The following is a 12605-nucleotide window of genomic DNA, read 5'->3' on the forward strand; positions in this document are numbered from 1 at the left end:
ACCATTACCTCTTCTGTGCATCATTATCAACATTATAATGGCTTTATAAAACTCCTAAAGAAGAGATTGAAAACATATAAAATGTGATAAAACAGGTAGTGGCCTCTGATAAAAGAAGCACAACTAACCTGGAACATTTATATTTATTCTACAACTATTTATTCTACAGTATGGGGGCAGTTTTACCCTTTTTGACATTGAAAGGTCAATAAGCTGCCATTACTCAGTAGATTTTTCCTTCAATATTTTTATAAGTTGGATCGAAGAGGTCATGATCATCTTATTTTTCTTTAAAGCAAAAGCATACATGAATGAAGACCTTGATACTTTTGAAAGCACTGTTTGACATAATCTGCTTTCAAGGTATCACATACAATACTGTATATCATCCAGAACTGCACCAAACTTACTGGAGATGCTTGGGTTTATGATACAACTACCTCCTGTTATGAAGTACACTGTTATCCTTGTGATTCTCTGTGGCAATTTCAATCCATCTTATTTTGACACTGCTGCCAGCTCTAGAATGGTTTCCTCTCTTTGCAAAAATCAGCATATTAGTTTTGTAGCCCAGCTGCTTCCTAAGGAGTTCCTGGAAGTTAGTGCTTGTTTCATGTATGTTCCTCTTCAATGTCAGCCAATACTTTTCAAAATCAGTTTGCCAATTCATCCTAAAGAGGTTAAAAGCCACCAAACCTTAAAAACCTGTAACCTCTATTTTCTTAGGTTGTGCTAGTTGCCCCGTGACACTGTATGAACTACATGCAATTGCTAAAGTTCCTGTTTTCAGAATCATGTTTTGAATAAGGTAACCACAGCGTCTCTGTTTCTGAAGTGTTACCATTAAGTACTGAAAAGTTATAATAGAGTAATTTTTAATGGGAAGTAAGACTAAAGAAAACCTCAGAACTATTCAGCACTCTCAATTTTTTCTTCGCTCAACATCCAGTTTGTTTCCTGTGTATGAAAAAGTTATCCTTCAGCTTAAATTACTGGTGAATTTCTGCTGACCAATGTCCATATACCTGGAAAAAGTAGCATGCAACTGCCAACTGAGCATCTATCTTACAAAGCAGGTCGAGACAATCCTTTTATCAACCTGCCTTGAACAACTCTTCTGCTTCGTTTCCTTCACTGACATGCAACACACTTTCTGCTGAACTTTTGATTTCTTCTTGATTGAGAGCTGTGTTTCTTTGTTTTCAACACTTTTCAAACTCTGCTTCCAAGACCTCTTTCAAGTCCAGCTGCTCAAAAAATAGTCATCTTTTTATCTTTTTCCGTCTTGCTACTGATGATGCAGTAGTAAGTTTTCCTCTGCAGTTCTTTTTGTTGGGATTATCCGTAACACACCTCTCATGCATTCCACATCTCTGCAATTATTCATTTTTTGCCATGTCTCCATCTCCCAGAATTTTTCAGATTGTTTGGTTCACTAAATTAAACAAATGATTCCTTAAAGTAAACTGAGTGTAAGATCATATTCAAAGTAAACTTAATAATAGATGTGCCTATCTAAGGCACTTGGACATCTGAATTTTATTGACTGCAGTGAGGTCCTAGACAACATTAGTGCAGATTTAAGACATCTGCTTTAATCAGCCCAACTTTACTTGGCACTGAACTTGTCTGTGAACACTCATGCACAGTCATGACAGAATTTTGGAGCTGCTGACATCTAGTAAGGGGCAGTATTGAACAATCAAATGTGACAAGGTCTTAATATATCTTAAGTAGGTTTTCAAATATATGTCTGTTTGTGCCCTGAGATTTATCAGCTAATTTGCCTGCAAGCTTTCATGGGTATTTGTTTTCATTTTTAATTGCCTAAAAGCTTCAATAAATCTGATTCCACATTCATTACCAATATGATATACCCTGCACATAACAAACAAATAGAAGATATTTTTTCTCCCTGCTATACTTACAGCTTGCTACTTACAGGACATGTGAATGAATATACATACTTTAGTGATTATATGAAGAAGCCTCAAATACAGTAAATCAGATGTAGCAGAAAATACTAAAATTAAAAAAAAAACAACTAAGGGAAAATGTTCCTTGTTGGATCTCCTTATTTAGATCATCCAATCACTGTTAATACGTCAATCCCAACTCTTTTACCTAATTAACTGATTCAATGCCAATGCACTGTGTAGACCATATGTGTAGATCTTTGAAGTTGTTATTCCTCAATTATGTAACTCTACTAATTTTATTAATATATTCTATGGAGAATCTGAAAATCCAAGATTACTGTAACATCAATATTTTGCCATTGCCAGATTGCTGGAGACCTATGTATTTAACTAAAGTCCATGAACTTTAATAAGACCAATTATTCCTTTTTCTCTGCTGTGCTTCTTATTGATTAATAATTCACACATTTGGGCATTGCAAGCAAGCTGGAAACTCTGCTTGTGAAGAAGGGGTTTGCACATCACAAATGGGAATATAATAGACAATGGGGAGGGCAGAAGGAGACATGAAGAACACTGTCTACCAAGCCATTCATTTTCTGCAAGGGCAGAATTTGAGTGATGGGATCTCTGTTCTACCTTATGGTACTTTGTGAACAGAACCTGTAACAGTCGAGTCTACTGGCGGGCAGTTCTTCAGCGATTTAACTCCTTTATTTACAATGGTGCTGAACTCTGTCTTACCCAGCAAATAAATGCAAAGCTTTACCTGCTTAAAATTAGATGTGTATTAGTGCTTGTTAGATCAGGGCCAGGACAGTCAGCATACAGATCTAGTACCTGCTGTCACTACTTACAATAAATTTATCTTATCTTTTTAAGGGTTTATTGGTTTTGTTTTGTTTTGTTTTTTCTTATGTTTTCAAATATCTTAATTAGTTCATGCCTCTCCTGCAGTTCAACCACAGGGAAGTTTGTGTTGTCAGATTTGGAGGGATGAGTATTAGTCTGACAAGTCACCCTGCAGGCCTCTTGATACTTCCTTATTCTCTATTTGTCATGAGCTAGATGTTTTGAAGATAATTTCAAACAAAGCAGCATATTTGATTTCCCTTCAGGAGCAGAGGATTTATTTAAAATAAAGCTCTAATTCCCCTTATCAAAACCTGCAAGATCCCTTTCCTGTTTCTATAGCTAATCTCTAACTGGTCATTGTATAAAACCTGCAGTTTTTTCCCAATTTTAAGTTAAGTTGTTTTCATTGTAGCTGTGTGATATTGGCATAACTCTAAAGGTCTCTCAGTACTCAATATTGAAAAGCTTTACTGTTGGGTGTATTTTAAAATTATTTCTTTGCATTGATATTACTACTGAAGTGAAGTATTTTTAGATGAAAGAAAAGGAGCTTAGGATACATTATCAGTAAGTGTAGCTTCCTATCTGAGGATTAAGTGGCACCAGGACAGTTTTATTTTGCCACATTTAAGGGCAAAAAAATTAATTATCTTAATATACATCCATATTGACTAATGATATAGGCTTTCCTTTAGTATTCACTTTAGTGTGGAAATTTTAAGCTGAAATTTGAAAAAAAAAGAAAAAGCTGTGCGCAAAGGGCAAAAAAGATTATATTTTTATAGGAGCAAGATGGACTGTAACAACAACTTGTGGGGACCATAGCAGAAACACCGGGTTAGGTAGGGGAAGAACAGAAAAACAGAAGAAAAACAAGAAGTGGAAAGAGAAAAACTATTTAAGATAACTTATCATTTCAGATGCTATCTCTCTGGTTGATTTGGCTTCCTGAAGTAGCTGCTCATTGTTTAGTATTCTGGATCTTCTTTAGACCAGTTTGTACTGCCGGGGCACAGATGCGTATTTCTGAGCAAGTCAGGTTATCCGTAATTCCTCCCTCAATCCCCTCGTTGTTATGTATGGGCTTTAATGTATGGTTGTTCTATATTCCAGCAGCACACTCCTGTCCTTTCTGCCCCATGTCACCTCTTGCAGTCAGAGGGGTGTTGGCACTGCTTGGGCTCTGTCATTCTCAGCCTCTGTGCCTGCCTTCCTCTGAGCCGGAGGAAAGGTGCAGGCCCAGCTGCTTCATTCTCTGAGCATTATTCACAGCAGCTAAAGGGAGGAAAGATCCTTCCTTTCCCTGTGTCTCCATGAGGATTTCTTTGCCCATGTTTCCAGGATAACAGCATACTTAAAAGTTGTTTGTTTGTTTGTTTTAAATGGTTTGTTTCTCTCTCCTTAGGGACATACAAGACACTTGCTCTGGCTACTTCCTTGATTTTCTAATGCCTTATCTATCTGTTTTTATGTGTTTCCTGCTGTTTCTTTCATTTTCAGGAACACAATTTCATCTTTCATTGTCATCTCTGGTGGTTTACTCTGTCGATCCTCAGGATAAGCCTTTGGGGAGGGGGCTGCTTTGTTTGTCCTTTGCTTAAGCCATGCCAGGTGCTTTCGTTGTAGGAGTTTCTATTGTTGCAGTGGTGTGGTCCTGCAAGGAGCAAAGTCTTTTTACGATTTTCCTTTGTGGAGTTCTGGTGAAGTTAGCAGGTGTACCTCCATTTCCAGTGATATTGTTTGGGCAGTTTGTTCCTTCTTCCCTTCCTGAAGGATATTACCTGCTTATAATGCTTTTCTCCTGTAAATCAAAGCAATGTGTTTTCAACTGCTTATTTCCTTGTGAGGAAGAGAGAACAGCTTACAAATGCCACTATTTTTTTATTGTAGAATTGGACAACAAGAGCCGGGAATACTTTATGAGAAAAAATAGGCCCTTAAAATTCCCCTCTGTCCCTGGAGATTTATGTGGTTTCTATAAATACTTAATTTCTTTGTGTTGCTTCAGATGTCTGTCAGTTAAAAGCCAGGGAAGAACCCAGATTAGTGTGAGATGTTCTTATTAGTTATTCCATGGAAGAATATTTATACTTGTTCTTACAAACTTTAGTTGGACTCCATGCATAACAGGAGTAGAAAGTTTGGGAGTTTTTAAGTGGTTCCTCAGTGAAGTTTCAAAGTTACTGCTGATGCCTTTAACCAAATAAATGCTTTGCAGTTTTTGAAAAAAACCGATGTTCATATTTCTTCACTGTTGTCTTATGATGCTGTCTGAAAATTGTAGGAGATGTTGCTCATCCAGCAACTATTTTTCAGATATTGCTAGTGAATTTTATGGGACTGACTCTTATATATCTGAGTCAGGAATAATTTTGTGAAAGTCTGTGAATTAATACCAGTTTAAAACTATGTATGTGTTAAATCCATAGAAGTAAACGAAATGTACTATTTAATTATCCACCTGAAATCATTGTATAAAAGATGCATCTCAAACTTATTTATAACCCTCATAGGGTATATTTTAGATCTATAATGTGCATAAAAGTTATCCTAGAGAAAGAAAATTGATTAGGCATTTCTGAAGTGTTAGGATTATTTCAAAGCAGTGAGCCTCATTTTTGTTTTCTGTAAGATCTTGAGTACTTAACGATATTACCCATTTCTGCCAGTTGCATCAGATGGAACCTCTCATCATCTCGCATCTTTGTAAAATTTAACATGGATATAGCTGTCTAGTTAAAGCCATACTGAGATTTGCATCTCCTACCATTAGGCTCCTTCCAGTTAGCATCTGAGGACACTCATCCTCACTGTTCCATCATGGACCCAAAGCCCCTTTTCCCAGCTGGCAGTGACACCAGTAGCTGCCAAAGCTCAGGCATATTTACTCCTACTTGGCACACTTCTCTTGCCTGGCTTCTTGCACAGTTCTTACTCTGATTGAAACAAACATGATCACTGAGATAAGCCTGTGGTATATTTGATTATTTGGCTGCTGCTTCAGCAATGAAGATTGTCACTGACTCACCAAAAAAGACAGGTGCTATTTACAGAGTACAGGAGCTGCGCTGCAAACCCAAGTCTGTGGCTGAGCAACCAGCAAGGAATTCCTCTCCTTTGCCCTCTCCAAATCCCAGTTTTGGCTATACAACTAGATTCTTAGGTTTGCACTTGAAAGGCAGAGCTGGCAATCTGCTGCATGGCTGCCTTACTGTGTAGTCCTCAACCCTTTTGCTGTTTGCATGCACTTAATTGTTTTTTTTGCTGGCAGACGCACACAGTTCAGCATCAGATTTTGACACACGCATGCTGCTGTCCCAAAGGATTCATTGAGCGGGCTGTCTTGCAGCTGCTACATTTTCCACCAGTTAAATTGACAGTTACCTACTGTGTGGAGTTGCTAGGAGAAGGTGAATAGTCATCATTACAGCATATTCCTTCAATAACAACCTGTAGAGCTCTCTGATTTCTCGTCTGCAGGGATTTATACATGTCTTCACTACCGACTTAGCATTTGTACAGTCATATTTTTACTGAGAGGCTGGTAGATATTTATTCATTAAGAATCAATTCAGGATCAACTAAAGAGAGGAAAGCTCTGGCATTTGAACATGCACTCTTTTTGTAGGGTGATGTGGCTGATACTGGCTTCTACCATCTGCTTTCCTATTGCAGCCTGTTTCTCCAACCTGCAGAGCAGAAACCAGCCTTTCTTTCCTTCTGGATTGTTAAAGCCATTCACATTTATCCTGCATGGCAATGCATTATAGTCCATTTTAAGGAATCCTTTGTGCTTCTGTGCGTATTCCTACAGCAGGAAAAGTGCATGAGAAAGGAGCTTGAGCAGTCAGTAGTATAGTAGCTGGCTCACACGTATGGATTAGACTCGTGAGGTCAGAGGAGCTGTGTGTACTTGCTCTGTGCTTGGGGGGGGGGGAGAGTGGATTTGTCTATCAAAGTGAATAGCGATTCAGGCAGGATCGTCCCTCAGCTGTTGTAATTCTCATGTGTTTTGATATGACAGCAGCTACTGTCTAACATGCATGGATCTTCCGACATTTGTAGTGGACTAAAGAATGCTTTTACTTGCTGCTGAGCCTGACTGTAACTGTATCGCTATAGGACAGTAATGATGGGGGCTCGAGCGATGGAAACAACTCGGGAACTGGAAAACACCTCTATAAAGTATCAAATAGGAGGACACGCAGAGAAAATGTGGCAACGGCTCAAAGGAATGTGAGTAGATTCTCTCCTTGGCTTTTGTTCTGTTCCCTGGGAAAGATCATTTTCATCTGTTTGTTAAAATGACTAATTAGCAAATTGGAGAGTTATCTCTAAGCTGTGAATAGTATATACTCTCATAATACAGTACCTCGCTTTCATATATGATGGTACTCAGATTAATGTCAGACTTTGTATAAGGTTCAATCACCTCATTTAAAAGGTATATAGCTAGTGAGAGTTATTATCCAAATTGAAATGCCAGTAAGTCCTTTCAGGTTAACATTTCCATAGCTCTGATATGATTTTGTAAATGTTATCTTCAGAATCAACATTGCTGGAGCTTCTTTCATCATTCCTGTCAGTATGTATAGGTAAGTATATTATTGCAGTTCCATAGGAGGTATCAGTACTTTGCCTTTTGAGAGTGCAGGTAAAGAAGTCTATATTAAAAGGTGTTTAGCTATTAGGAAGATGCAATGTCTCTGTTTTTTTGTCAGTTATTTTGGTGCTCAGTAATGCTAAAAACTGACTGAAGGACTATTTGAAGGGGCCACTATGCACCTGCTGTGTCTAATTCATGCCTCTCAAATGCAATTTTCAGTGTAGACTTTTGCTGTAAATGATCAGTAAATAAACATCTGCAACCTGTCAGAGAGAAACTTCATCAAACTAGTGTGTTCAAAACCCCTTAAACTTCAGCGTGTCCTTTTAAGCATTTAGCTGGTTTTTGCTCTGGAAGCTGGTGTCAGGATGTTACAAATAAATACATGTTACATTTGTTGCTTTGGAAGCAAGGAAATGGCTCTATTATTTTTGCTGGAAAGATTTGAAATATCTAAAGGTATTCCACAGATGCTATGTAGTGTTTCAGCTGTTGAAGGAAAATGGGTTACTTATAGTGCTAAGAGGATTAGATGCATTGGCTATGGCACTGCCTGTTTCCCCTATGCATTAGGTAGGGATTCAAGCTGGCTGTGGGAAAGGGAGTTTCCACCATCTGCTTTCTTTCAAGAGAAAGTTGGTTTTCTTCACTGGAAAGTAATTTTTCAGTTGTGGCCAGGGATTTATCAGAATTTCTCTGTGATGTGCTTTTGAATATTTGCTCTGAATCCTATCATCGCTGTGTTTAAGATTATGCACTTTGGGAACCATTTTGGCCCTAGAAACCCTAAAGTGTATGTAGCGGAGCAAATATTTTGATCATTTCCTGATGCCACACATCTTGCCTTTGGGTTTCTGCTCCTAGAGACATCCATCAGTTTGTGCAGACTTCTATTTGCGTAGGGTCTAAGCTGCAGCTTTTGTTTGTTCTGTAAGTTCTCTGTTACCACTAGGCTCTTGGGTTGAAACATTTCCTTTCAGCTGCCTCTGGAGTGGTGCCATTAAACAGACTAATGTAAATAACTAAATGTTAGTGACACTCAGTACAACAGCTCCAGGAAATAAGGTTCATGCTTCCTTAGGAGTAGTTAAAACAATAGTTGGAGTTTGAGGTGTATCAAAAACAAATGGAGCTTAAGTGTTTGAAAACGGTGCATCTTTCACAGGTTGCTGCCAACCTGTTGACTGTTGTGACCGCAAGACAAGATAGTGCTAAAATACTTGTATTTGAAAGAAACAGGTTATATTATTAGATACATGCTCAGCTGACTGTTTTTCAGACTTCCCGATGATTTCATTTTAATTATTCACTAGTCGATTGGAAATCTCTGACTAGTCAATATTATGAATATTATATGGGGAAATTTTAAAAAGTTGAATTTTTCAGAGTAGATCTCTATGCTCAGTTTGTAGTATAAGCATCAATCATTAAGGAAAAGGATTATTTTTGCTGATGCACAGATATTAAAGTAGAAGTATGTTTGTATGTGATAGGGGAGAGGGACAGATAAGTGGGACTGCCACAGATAGGTAATCTGACTTGGGAAGCATTTTTTTATAAATTGTTAGTCAGGAGAATTGTTTTATTTTAGGTAGGGGACCTGTTAATGAAACTGAGTATGTATGAAGACAAATTACTGAGTTTTTAAAGTAGTATACGGTAGTATATCTGTGCTGAAGTCAAGACGTGGTGTGAATTATGAAGCTAAATCTGTTCTTGCTGATAAAGTCCACAGGCCTACAGAGTTTTCACCAATGTATATATGTGATTTCAGCACAGTTTTACTGTATTTTGCCAGTCGAGAGTGCTGATTATCTTCTTGCAAGCAGGTCATTATTTCTGAAAGAACATTGGATTTCATTTAGGTAATTATCTGGATAGTGTTTAGAAGCTGCACAGTAGGTCCTTACTTAAAATGAGCTTTTATTTTCTGTTAGCTTTTCAGCTTTTTGCATAATAGACATTTAGTTATGGATTTGGCTACAGAATTCCATATACACTTAACCTCATATGTCTTGGGGTGTTTTTGTTATTTTTTTTTTTAATTATTTTTGCAAATGCAGACTGCTCTGTAAGATAGTTGAGTTGAATACACTTAAGGATAGATGAAAATACTTGTTGGAATGCCTGGTAAGAAAAGCTGGGTATTGTGGAAGCTTGAATGAAACGGCCTTTCTATGGGTTTTCTACTCTATAGGCCTGTGCATAGACCTTGCTAACCTAATGCTCTCCCTAAGTGCTATGATAAAGGCTTGGATGTTTTGAATAAAATGAAAACCATACCTAACTTTCATCGGGTCCATGTGGCCCTACAGCCAAGCTCTTCCTTCTGCATGGCAAGTAAAAATCCAACTCTATTTTCTTTACATTGCAATTGCAGCAATGATGCAAAAAAGGAGATTATTTGGCAAAGAAGAGATTAATTTGAAATTAATGACTAGATCCTTAGCATTGTTGCTGAGTTTATTGATGCCTGAGTGTATAAAACACAAGCTCAGTGAAACAGGACTTGGGAAAATGAGTCGTGTATATTTCTGTCTTGACTGGAGCTTCTGGTCCTTGAAGTGAGACATTTTCAGTATGCAGACTGCAAGCTTCTAATGTTTTGTACTTCAGGGAGAAAGCAAAAACAAATAACAAGTGACAGCTAAATAACTTGTATACTAGTGTGGCTTTTATAATTCTTTGTTATGCAGAAAAGTAAAAACAAAAGCCATCCAAGCCACTGCTGGAATTCCAGCTGCCTGACTGAAGGAGGGTGTTACACACCTTCCACTTCAGAAACATCTTGTCACAGCCTGGCCAAGGGGCTCCTTCTCAGACCGTTTAATGCCACTGATTGCACTTTTTCTCCCTTAGCCTTTCATTCTCTATCAGATGGAATCTTACTTTAGACAGTAACTAAGTCTCCAGCTTAAATGTATTCTGGTGTCAATCGGACCAGAAGATTTGCTGCCTGGGAGAGTTTATCTTCAGATGCTGATAGAGCATGGTAGTGAGCTCTGAAAGAGAAGCAGCTTCTTTAAAGCATTTTAATTCAGATCCCAGAGAACCAGATTTGAGGCAGAGCTCTCTATGCCTACTGACCTTACAGTGCTTGGTATTTTCCTTAATCTGCAGGTAGACTTGACTTAACTCTGTGTTCTTCATTATTCTGTGAAATGGTGTGCTGTCTGTTTACAGTATATGTTGGCTGTCTGCCACTTTACTCAGTGTCACCCACAGAACAGTCAGACTCCCCCCCCCCCCCCCCCCCCCCGTTTATCTTATTTTGCAAGCAGGCATCTTCTTTGCAAGTAGGTTCTTGTATCCCCACCACTGTTGAACGTAGTATTAGGGGTGAGTTCCATTTCTGAGCTGTGAATTCATTAGTGAGAAAATAAGTTGCTTTTCATAGATATACATATTTGCTAGAATTGTCTCTAAGAGGCCAGAAAATCTCTGAATGGAAAAAATTAAAATCCAAGGTCTCAAGAGTTTGGGGGATTGGAGTTCACATGTGGTTAGAGTAGGCTACTTTATGTAATTGTTACTGATTTAGAAAGAGAGTATGTGTTATTGCCATCACTGTCCTAAAACTAATTCGTGCTAATTTGGATGGCAAAAGGGATTTGAGGAAAAGCATAAGCTTCTTTCCTTACTTTCTTCCCTTTCTTTTCTTCCACATCCAACATAATAGACCTCAATTTCTGCAGGAAGGAGAGTTTAAACTGTTGTAGACAGTAAAAGGGGCTGACTCATAGAGCCAGTTTGTTGATCCTGCAATGTTGCAGTGACAAATGCCTATCATGGCATGCGTACACGTTGTGTAGAGGCAAAAAGGGGCCCTAGTCACTGATTTGAGGAAACTTGACTTCATGGTAAGGAAAGTAGAGAAATTGCTTCCTCCACAACTGCTGAATTATTAGAAGAAAGAATGCTTTTAAAGGCATCAAATGGAATCCAGATTAGTGGCCTGTTAGGTCTAAAAGGGACCAGAATGGGTAACTTTAGTTAGGGAACCTCACCGAGTCATTCCTTCACCAGAACCTTGGATACTGGTGGAAGAGCTATAGAACAGTTTCCAGAACTGCATGCGACAAAGAGGTCTTTCCTCTGTTTTTCTAAGTTCTTTGTTCACATTTTATTTTATACTGTATTTGGTGTTTGTGTTTGCTTACTATCCTTTTTTGTATGCTCAATTTGCCTAAACTATGAAAGTTCAGTAAAGGTTAACTGAAGAGATTATCATTATCAAAACTTAACATTTGTAATATAAAGGCTTACAAATTTGTAAGTACTGAACAATCAAAGAGAGGAGAAGAGCTAGAATTACAGGTTGATAACTATGATAAAAAAAGGCGAGACAAATTGTCACTTACTGCTAACTACATTAGGAATAAATGGATATACAGTTCAAGTAGTTTTACTTGTAATGTTGCCTATTCTTACTTTTTCCTAATGTGAAAACTTTTCTTTAAAGGAAAATCTTAAGCTCTTAAAAGTAATCCAAATGACAGCTATTTCTACGGGGAATTTAAGTAAAATTAAAGCTGTTATTTGTCAAATATGATTTCAGAAGTGCTCTGAACTGAAAATTGAAGAAATTATATAATGATTTACCTGTTGATTGATATGTATCCCATTAGTGCTATAATTACAGTAAGAATTGTTCCATTATAAATTGTGAACGGCTTCTTTTGATTTTGAAAACAAAGTTTGTTTCTGCACCTGAGTAGTCAAGGTAAACAATTTATAATTATAACTTTGTAACCTAAAAATATGTATCTAATTAAATTTATAATAAGCTAAATGTTAGAATTTTCAATAACTACAGATATTTTAGCTACTTAGCATTAGCAATTTAGAGAACTCTTTTATCTAGTCATATTAGAATAATGATATTATTTTGCTGTTAGAAAGGTGTTTCCATTATTATCATGTACAAGAGGCGTAGAATTAATTTTTTTTGCTGCCAATTCTGGCACATATCAGTGCTTTTGATGGATTAGGGTAAATGTTAATCCTCCAATTGTGGGTAGGTGAATTGCTGTGCTTATAGAAAGCTCTACTAGAAATGATTGCAAATTGAAGGAGTGGTGCATAAGCCATAATTTGCCTATGATATCACTAAGAACAGCAGCAGCGTGTCTTTACAGGTCTCACAGTCCCTAAATAATATAATATAATATAATATTGAAATTCCCCATTTGTGGACCTTTAGATGTATGTACATACACTCCTCA

General features: G+C 37.5%; 1 protein-coding gene across 6 annotated transcripts in view; it reads left to right on the forward strand.

Moving 5' to 3' along the window:
* PDE1A (phosphodiesterase 1A) overlaps window positions 1-12605 on the forward strand; it is a 230481-nt gene that overhangs the window by 61508 nt on the left and 156368 nt on the right. For all 6 annotated transcript variants that reach the window (XR_012650458.1, XR_012650459.1, XM_075028310.1 and 3 more), the window contains one exon: window positions 6897-7010. Coding sequence is in view for 4 of the 6 variants with exons in the window: in XM_075028310.1 (XP_074884411.1) it covers window positions 6904-7010 (107 nt within the window). In the remaining 2 variants the exon portion in view is untranslated. The remainder of the gene's footprint in view (window positions 1-6896; window positions 7011-12605) is intronic.

Source organism: Buteo buteo, chromosome 5, assembly GCF_964188355.1.
Source record: "Buteo buteo chromosome 5, bButBut1.hap1.1, whole genome shotgun sequence".
Lineage (NCBI taxonomy): Eukaryota > Metazoa > Chordata > Aves > Accipitriformes > Accipitridae > Buteo > Buteo buteo.